At 48.0% G+C, this 9,728-nt stretch overlaps 1 protein-coding gene across 30 annotated transcripts in view; it reads left to right on the forward strand.

The window, feature by feature from the left end:
* Positions 1–8,089, forward strand: part of NRXN2 (neurexin 2) — a 339,529-nt gene extending 331,440 nt beyond the window's left edge. For 15 of the 30 annotated variants that reach the window (XM_030569276.1, XM_030569274.1, XM_030569286.1 and 12 more), the window contains 2 exons: positions 3,866–4,757; positions 5,703–8,089. In XM_030569276.1, coding sequence (XP_030425136.1) covers positions 3,866–4,757; positions 5,703–5,802 — 992 coding nt within the window. In that variant the 3' untranslated portion in view covers positions 5,803–8,089. Of the gene's footprint in view, positions 1–3,865 lie in introns of all 30 variants that reach the window. The other 15 variants (XM_030569294.1, XM_030569297.1, XM_030569305.1 and 12 more) reach the window with 3 other exon arrangements.
* Positions 8,090–9,728: the final 1,639 nt, after the last annotated feature.

The raw sequence follows: 9,728 nt of genomic DNA on the forward strand, positions 1-9,728 counted from the left end.
GTACAGAATCTAGACAGGCAAGTGGGATCTGCTATTCACCTTCACTCGCCATTGAGGAAGCCCCCCATGAAATTCCAAGCAACACATGTCAAGTGACTCCATTTGTACACAACATCATTAGCCTGTGGAACTCCCTGACACATGATACTTATGGAGTCCACTCCCTGCCTCTGGAGCTGTTCTTTCCATTAGTGTATTTTCCACCAGCCAAAATTGGCTCCTACAGTCTATTCTCCCCACCACCAGTGGCCAGGATTGTCCCCTACAGTTTATTCCCCTCCAAGTTTTATTCTTTGTTCCTGTTCATCCCATAGCCCCTAATTTCCCTCCAAGCAATTCTCCCTCCACCCAGTGTCTTTTGCACCTGTTGGATACCTGGAGTCAGATCTCATGCCACCCTGCAGCTTGACTAAGTCAGTCATGGTGATCTCTCGTGAGCTTCTTTCATAAACTCAGTCACCAACATCCTCTCTTGAGACCCTGTGTCAGGTAACAGCTCTGAGTCCCAGGCTTGGCTGAGGGCTCTAACTAAGCAGTGACTTGCTTTCACTGCCCCCGCTGCAGGAGGGGGTACTGAAAACACACAGATCAGTTAAATACCTACCGCAGCCTTCTAAAGGAGAGTCACTCTCATATTCCACACCACCCGGCGCATGAGATGTGGGAGCTCAAAGCATGCACGTCGTTAATTCCACCCCATGTACTCCCTGCACAGTGGTCATGTTATCTCTGATATTGCAAACGAAGGAGCAGCTAAGTGAAGTGACTCACTGGTAAAACAACAGAGAAACAGGCCACAGCCCTCAGGACTCCTGATACCTATCTACCCCTGATCTAACCACTACCCTCCCAAGCCAGGGCTAGACCCCAGGAATCCTGGCTCCTAGCCCCCCTGCTCTAGCCACCTGACTCAATTTCCCATCCAGATCCAGGAAAAGAACTCAGGAGTCCTGACTCCCAGAGCACTAAGCCACTTGGTTCAAGCTGTTGTGTAACTCGTTTCCCTTCCATGTTCAGTTCACCCCTGCCCCAGAAGCGGAGCAGAGTATTTGGTCTGTAAACCATGGAGGGTCGTGGCTCTGGTGGGTGGATTCTCATGCAAACTCCCCTGTACTATCACACAGGTGGTGTGAGCACATATGCAGGTTTATGAGCTCACTGCCTAAGTTCCCTCGAAGCAGCCACGTTAGCGCAGGTGCTTAGGCTGCGGTGGGAAGAGATGCCTCTCCCCCAGCCCAGCCCAGTCCCAGACCTGCCGTGGTGGGGAGAGGCACCCCACCCATGCCCCAGCCCAGCCTGGACTTGCTGCGGCCTGGGGGAGGCCCCCAGCCCCAGACCTGCTGTGGCTGTGAGGAGGTGCCCTTTCCCTGGCCTGGACTTGTGATGGCCCGCGAGAGGTGCCCCTCCCCCAACCCAACCCCGGCCTGTACCTGCCCTGGCCCGCGAGAGGCACCTCTCTCCCCCAGCCCAGGTGCTGCTGTTGTAGCCCCAAGGCAGCCTGCATCCCAAACCCCTCATCCCTGGCCCCACCCCAGAGCCCGGCCCCCCCAACCCTCTGCTCCAGTCATGAGCCCCTCATTCCCAGTCCCACCCCAGAGCCTGCACCCTCCGCTGGAGTCCTCAGCCCCCCATATCTCAACCCTCGGCCCCAGCCCTGAGCCCCCTCCTACACTCCAAACCCCTCGGTCCCTCCCTGTCACATGAACTTTGTTATGTGCACCAGTATGGAGGTGATGTGTCACACATCACCTCCATATCAGTGCACATAATAAAATTCAATCTGCACATGAGTGAGAAAAATTAGAGAGAATACTGCCCACTGCATAGGTACTAATAGTCCCACCCCTTGGGACAGCCTGCCCCTGGAGTCTATCTTGGCAGGCAGCCCCAATCACTGTACAGACACAGCACTGCTACTACAGGCTGGGCTGTAATGAAGTGGTGGGGAAGAGGGTGCCACTGCCCTCCCCTGGGAGGAATCAGAGTCACAGCTCTGTATGACAGAGCCCCACACAGTTAACAGTAAGTCTCGTTTAGCTCCAGTCCATGGGCAGTTTAGGGGTAGCAAGGCTGGGAGTTCTAATCCTGCTACTGCCAGGAAGATTGGTGTAGCTAGGGAGCCCATGGCTTTGGTACTGTCCATTGAGAATCTGGTGAGGAAACTGAAAACCGGCTGATGGGAATGGCACATACTGGGAATAGTCTGCCAAACTCCTGGAGTCCTCGTCCTCAGCCAGTGCAGTGGGGTGTAACTGCATAGGAGTCAGGCCTGCTGGGTTTTATCCCCAGCTCTGGCAGTCAGGATTCCTGGGTTCTATTCCTGTTGACATCAGTGACGCTAGGCATCTGTCCCTCTATCTGCTTTCTTTCCAGTTCTAATAGGGACAGAGCCCACAGATCTGTCAAAACAGCTACTGAAAATATAGTTATGTATGTTTTTGAAACGTGTATTTTCCCAACACACACCCGCCAAATTTACAGCCAGTGCAAAGGACCAAAATAATGTGTGCAGTGTCCTTGTCATTTTAACTTACAACTTTGGTTGTAAAAATCAAAAGGGGGGGGAGGGAGAGGTGGGAGGTGGGAATGGAAACTGCAGACAAACGGACAGAGTCGAAAAGTGTGTCTGGGTAGGGGGAGGGAAAGATTTTAAAATATGCAGAAGAAAGAGAAAGAAAAATGAATCTAGATAGATAGAAAAATTAATCTAGAAAGAAAGAATGGAAGAAAGAAAGAAAATGCATCTAGATAGAAAGACCATAGATTAATGAATCTAGAAAGAAAATTAATACGGAAAAAGGTAGATAAATTAATACAGAAAGAAACAGAAATTAATCTATATAGGTGGAAAGAAGGAAATGGATGTAGAAAGAAAAAAATAATCTAGATAGTATGAAAGTAAAGAAAATATGTCTAGAGAGGAAAAACTGTAGATGAATCTAGAAGGAAAGATAAATTAATCCAGCTAGACCGAAAAAAGAATATAGATAGACACAGGAATTAATGTAGAAATAGTATAGATAGAAATGAATCTAGATAAAAAGAAAGAAGATAGATAAAAGAATACAGACAGAGAGAAGGAAAGAAAAGGTATCTAAACAGAAAGACTATAGATATTAATCTAGAAAAAGAGGAACAAATCTAGTTAGAAAGAAAAATCAAAGAATATAGACACAAATGAATCTAGAAGAAAGAGTATAGATAGAAGGAGAAATGACTCCAGATGGAAAGAGAGAAAGAAAGAAACAGAGAAATTACTCTAGAGAGACAACTGAAAAGGCTAGTGGTAGAGAAAAGAGATGTTTAAAAAAAAAGAAAAAAAGTTGTTTTTTCTCCAAAAAAACATTCTTACCTAGTTTTCTTTTTTGTAATTTTTTTTCTTCATGCTAAAATCACATGGCCAATTTGTTGATGTAAGTTGATTGAATTCTGTGGTTTGCTCTCTTATTTTTAAAACAAAAAGAAAAGGGAAAAAATGAAATGAAAGAGAAAAGGAGGGGAATAAAAAGAAATGTGAAAAGCAGTTTGCAACTAGGTTTTTTCTTTTCTTATTACTTAATTCTGCTGTTTGAAAATCTGTTTAATTTTTTTGCATTAAATGACTAATTTCTTTTTTTTAATTCTTTTTCTTTAAATTTATGATTTCTCTAGATTTTGTTGTAAAAAGCTACAGTTTAAAGTGAAAAACAGTCGTAAAGATTCGTTTAAAAAGCAGCCAGAGATTGGGGAACGAGTCTAGTTTTAAATTCAGTTGATCAGTTTGATTCAGTTTCTTGTGTCCAAATGTGGCAGTTTTTCCTCCGGTTCGTATTAACCCATCTCTCCTTTTCTGTTTCTCTTCCCCCTTTATTTCTCTCTGTTCTAGGAGGTGAATTAGTATTGCCCATAATTACCGAAGATTCCTTAGACACCCCACCAATTGCCACCCGGTCTCCATTCATACCCCCGCCACCTACTTTTGGCCCCTTCCTAACTGTAATAGAGACCACCAGAGACACCCTAGCCCCTTCCGCCAATCAAAAACCCCCGTGCTTAGCCGACCAAGAGGACAGCGATTGCGAAGAGGGCATTGAGGCCTCCGGTTACGCCTCGGGCGAGGTCTTCGACTCCAGCCTGCCCCCTACTGATGACGAAGATTTTTACACCACATTCCCCTTGGTCACAGATAGGACCCTGCTGGCCAGGCCAGATGGAGCGTCTAAAAAGTCCCAAGGCTTCAGGCCCAACATTAGGACAGGAGTGCCGGCTTCATCCTCAATCCCTGAGCTCTTGATCTCCACTGCCTCTCCCGATCTGGTCCGTAACATCCCCGCCGGCAAAATGAACAATCGCGAGGCCCCCAAACCCCACCCAGACCAGTACCCCCCTCTGCCCACCTCTTTTGAACTCGACAACCGTAACAGGCATAAGTACCCCGGTATAACGTCTTCCCCCAATTTCCACAATCTACCCACAGCTAACCCCACCGGCTCAGGGGAGAGGGGTCCCCCGGGAGCCGTCGAGGTGATCCGCGAATCTAGCAGCACCACGGGGATGGTGGTCGGCATTGTGGCGGCGGCCGCCCTGTGCATCCTCATCCTCCTCTATGCCATGTACAAGTACCGAAACCGGGACGAAGGCTCTTACCAGGTGGATCAGAGCCGGAACTACATCAGCAATTCGGCACAGAGCAACGGCACGGTGGTAAAGGAGAAACCCACCTCTGCCACCAAAACCCCCAGCAAGAGCAAGAAAAACAAGGACAAGGAGTATTATGTGTGAGTCTCCGCCCCCCCTGGCCCCGCCTCCCTCCTGTCCCTCTGGTGGCGAGCGTGAGAGAGAGACGATCGCAGGGTGAGACCGGCTCAAATCATGCCAACCTTTGGATACAAGAGACCAACGAAACCTCCCAGCCTTCCTTTCTCCTCCCTCTGCATCACAGAGGCAACCAGTGGATCCTGCCCCCCACCTCCACCCCACACTGGTTTCAATTTGTTCATTTCCCTCTTATTTAATTTTTCTGTTCATCCTCGTAAATTAATAACAACCACCCCAAAATCAAAATCATGCTCGCTTCCCACACCCTGCTCCGGATTCCTTCAGATATTGGGGGTTTGCTTAATTTGTTTTCCTTTTAACAAAGGAAGTGGGGGAAAGAACAGGGCAGGGGGCGATCAATTCACACACGCCATGGTTAGAGGTTGGCACGGGAAATAAGCAACCACTCAGAAACAGAACAGAAAACGATGATCTGGGGGTGGGGTAGACAGATTGATGAAGGCTTCAGGGCTCCCTAGATAAACCTGAGCCAGGATATTGCCATATATATATATATATGTGTGTGTGCGTGTGTGTGTGTGTATATATATATATATATAGGTGACAGCTCATTCCCCCCCTCTGTTATCCCAGGAGGTTAGACGCTTCCTCATCCGGATGAAACTTTGGGGTACATCTCCCCACCCCTTTTAGACCCCTCTCCCATGCCCTGTTTGGAAACAGACTAATCCAATTGGGATACAAAAGATTTGATTTTTCTCTCATAACTATCGACAAAATTCCGACGCGGAGCAGGATACAGCTGGATCCAGAAAACTTGGCTGGGCAAAGATTTTGGGGACGAAAAATCGGTCTCTCTCGGAATTATTATTAAAACAATAAAAGGGAGGGGGTGCCTTTAATTATAACTGATTTTTTTCTCTCTCTCTTTGTTAATGTGTCAGAGTCTTGGAAATGTGTGGAGTAAACCGAACCGAAACAAACAAAATCACGAACTCTCGGGAAAATAAAAATGAATCCATTAATACCGATGGTGGTAAATAAAGCAGTTATCATGGATCTTGTCCAACTATGGAACTGATCGGCCAGTCGGCTCTCTGCTCTATAGTAACAAAAGGGGATGCTATTCTCAAAAGGGTTAGAGTTGGGCTGGTGTTGGTTTTTGCGAAAGCAACAGTGACGGGAGCTGAGACTGGTTTGGGGGTACCTGCTCGGGATGTGTGGGGGTGGGAGAGATGGGAAAATATATACGATGTTTCTGTTTTGTTTTCAGGGGATTGATGGCATAATTCCTTTTCCCCCATGCCGCCTCCACTCCCATCTCCTTTTCTCCATGCCAAGGTGCTATTGTGATCATCCTTTAAGTGTCTTCTCAGAGCATGTCCTTAAATTGTGTTGTTCTTTCAAGGTATCCAGGACAGGGGGGTAAGCAGCTGTTGATGGGAATTTGGAAATGAAGGAGGGGTGGAGGCATTGGACTATTTCCTTCACCCTCACCTTCGCCCCTCACTGGGGGATTGGAAAGGCTTTTCAAATGACTATATATAAAGAGAGCTCTCTATATATATAAAATATATATATATATAAATATATATATTATATAACGTATATGTGTCGACAGTTTAACACAGAAGAATCAAAAAGGGTTTGGAAGGACGTTTGAAAAGCAGCTAGAGACAAAAAATCTCTCCCTGCCAAGGCGTGTGGCGTGTTACAGGTAGGATCCCTTGATGATCTCTGGGCACAGCTACTGGAGACCAACTCCCATCTTTGATCTCAATTCTGCAAGACTCCAGCCCATCCTTCCATGCAAACTGGCCAACAGGGCCAGCCCCTGCTTCTAGACAGGTCAGTGCCACAGGTCTTTGCTCTGTCAGGGGCTTTCCAGCTGGTTCCGATGCAGCAACGCACTTCAGCGCCTGCCTAGTTCAAAGCATAGGGTCGTCCAGTCAAAGACAGGAGAGAAAGAGTCACAGATTGGAAGAGAGACATGGCAGAATATTGCCCAGAGGTTCCTGCACCCAGCCCATGACTTGCGTCCCAATTAAATCGTATCTGTTGGACGATAGAAAGCCCTCAAGGATGCAAAATCCTCCACATCCCTTGGGGAACAGCTCTAAAATTTCATTCTTAATCTCCCTCATTAAAAACATGCATCTTACCGGCGCCAGCTCCCAGCCATCAGATCTCACTGTCCATGTGCTAGATCTAGCAGTAAACCCCTTTTCTCTGGGGCAGTATCATCCGTGAGGCTAAGGGAGCTGTGCTGGATTGGAGTTGGAGAAGTCCAGCCCTACCAGGATCAAGCCCATCGCTGGGAAGGGTGTAGGGAGGCAAGGAATTTGGATCGGAATTCTTTCTTTTAGAGTGATAGGATACAGGTAAAATAGGCACTTCAGTTTCTCAAGCCTGGCAAAGTTATTGCAAACTCCCCTCACCTTCAATGCTAAAATGCCAAGGGGGGCTAGCAGCAAGCTGGAGAGAGCGTGATAGATCTGCCATTGTAAACTGTGAACTGAAACCATTTCATATTAATTTTCAGGCTTTGAGGTGGGTTTTTTTTTAATAAAAGACATCACATTTTACAAAGATTCCAGGGTATTTAGGCTCCTAAACTTGGAAAATGAAATTTAGGCTCCTAAACCTCTTAGATGCTTTGGCGAATGATAGCCAAGGTGAAATTTGGTGGGCATCTCTCAGCATCTTAGACTATTGCAAGAGCTCAAGTTCTGTATTTTTCTCTTACCAAAAACCCCAACATTTTTTTTAAAGACACAGATAATTATTGGAGTTTCGTTCATTCCAAACTTCGCCACTGAATGGAACTGTCTGCAGGGTGAAGGAGGGGGATTTCTGTCTGTTTCTCTAGGAGTGTAATGAACATTATCAACTGTAAATTAATTTGTACATTATTAATATTTTATTTTTGTTTGGGGGAGGGGCTCGGGTGGAGAAATGAAGGTTGCAAACTCTATTTTAAAAATATGACACTGATAAATATCCTCTTTTTAAAATATCGAGAGAGAGATTGGTTTATTTTACCAATAGCATTCCCAATCTTTTTCCTTTACAGCATTCCAGGTGGGGAGGAAATAAATTTTTAATTCGTTCTTTTTGTATCGGTTTTGGTTTAGTTTTTTTAATGAACAGAAACCCCTTCCTGATTGTTTTGGGGGAAATACTTTGTGGTTCTGCATACTTACCCTGTAAACTTCCTGTACTCTTCAATGTTACTGTAAAGTGTTACCAATTATGATGAAGTCAAAAAAAACCTTTCAACCCATGTACATTACCGCAAAGGGGAATACAGTTGATTCTATACTTCGTACAACTCTGGAGTTCTAGTCATTTTGTGTGGGCAAGCCAGCCCGAGAGACGGTTAAGGGATTGACTGAGGGCCTGTTTCTCCATTGCTTTGTACCTTGTCTATTATGGGTTATATTGCAGGGCTAGTAGCATTCAGCAAAGAGTGGGGCCCTGTCAGGCTGGATTTGGGGCCAAAATCAGGGCTCCTGTCACACAAGTGCCGCACTGACCCCAATCAAGATCAGGGCCTTTGTCATGCCAGGCATGCACAACTCACACACCCTCCCACACTGTTGAGCGAGATCAGGGGCCCACTTGGCCAGGTGCTGCCCAGATGCCCCAACCGTGAGCAGCCATTTTCCTATTGGGCTGGGTGCTGCACAAACCCCCAGACCGCAATCAGGGCCCTACTCTGCCACATGCTGTACAGCCCCTCACTGAGACCAGGTCCCACTGTGCTGGGCCCTGCACCAGAGAGCTCAGTCTAACTAGACAAAGGATGGGAGGGAAACGGGCACCAAGAGTTGCAGGTTTGTGCGTAAGATAAGTGACATACCCCGGAGTGCCCAGCCCCCAGCCAGTCCTGAGATGAGCAGCCCCAAGAGAGCTAGTGCTGGGCTGGGTGCCGAGCTCTGGGAATACTCAGGCCTGCGTCTGTGCTCCGAGCTCACTAGAGAAACCAACCTCCTTGTCTTTGATCCAGCCTGGCGCTTTAGCAGCTGCTTCTCTTGAGGCAGGCAATGACCCCGCCCCGGCCAGGTGATGGCTCCCCGGCCTGGTGCAAAGCACACGCCGACGTGCTTGTCTGGATCAGCCACCTTGCGATGCACAGTGAGCATGGGATGCTAGTGGGGGCGCCGTTCTCGCTGTGCGCCCCTGCAAATGACACAGGAAAGTGCAGAGTGACAGAGAATGGGGCTCAGCTGTTATTTCAGGCACAAAGGGACCATTGGGGTTATCTAGGCCAGAGAATCCAGCCAGCAGTTCCTGTGTGAAGCTCAGTAACTTACGGTCAACCATGGGGCTTGATCTCCAGGGTGTGATCTCAGCACGTCAGCCTTCAGGTGCTAAGCACCTTGTAGCTCCATCTCCAGCACCCTGCATTGGAATGGGCAGAAAGCCCTTGGAGGAACGCTGTGCCTGGCCACGGGCCCTGCATGATGCAGCACCAGCCCCGGATGGATGGGATGACAAGATTCCATTTTTCTCTCAGCCCAGGTAACAGAGAGGAGGCAGTGGGGGGATCTGATCCGGGCAGGTGTGACTGGGGACCTAACTGATACCAGGGAGCAGAGAGGGTTTTATCGCTGTCCCCTAACCTGGAATGGTGCAGCCTCCTAGCTCTGCCCGTGTTGGGCCAGATCCCCAGCTGTAGCCAAGCAGCTGTAGCTCCAGCTGAGTCAATGGGGCCAGATCCCCAGCTGGAGCCAATCAGCCTTAGCTCCAGCTGAGCCAATGGGGCCAGATCCCCAGCTGGAGCCAATCAGCCAGATCTCCAGCTGAGCTGATGTGGCCAGATTCCCCCCTTGGAGCCAATCAGCTATGCTCCTTTGGAGGCAACATTCCCCAAAATTGAGCCTGGGGCTCTGGCCCCCATTCCAGGGGCTTGGGTACAGAGCGAGGCATAGCCTGTAGCATTGTCCCTGTCCCAACAAAGGCCAGAG

The sequence above is a fragment of the Gopherus evgoodei genome, chromosome 7 (assembly GCF_007399415.2).
Source record: "Gopherus evgoodei ecotype Sinaloan lineage chromosome 7, rGopEvg1_v1.p, whole genome shotgun sequence".
In the NCBI taxonomy this organism is placed as follows: domain Eukaryota; kingdom Metazoa; phylum Chordata; order Testudines; family Testudinidae; genus Gopherus; species Gopherus evgoodei.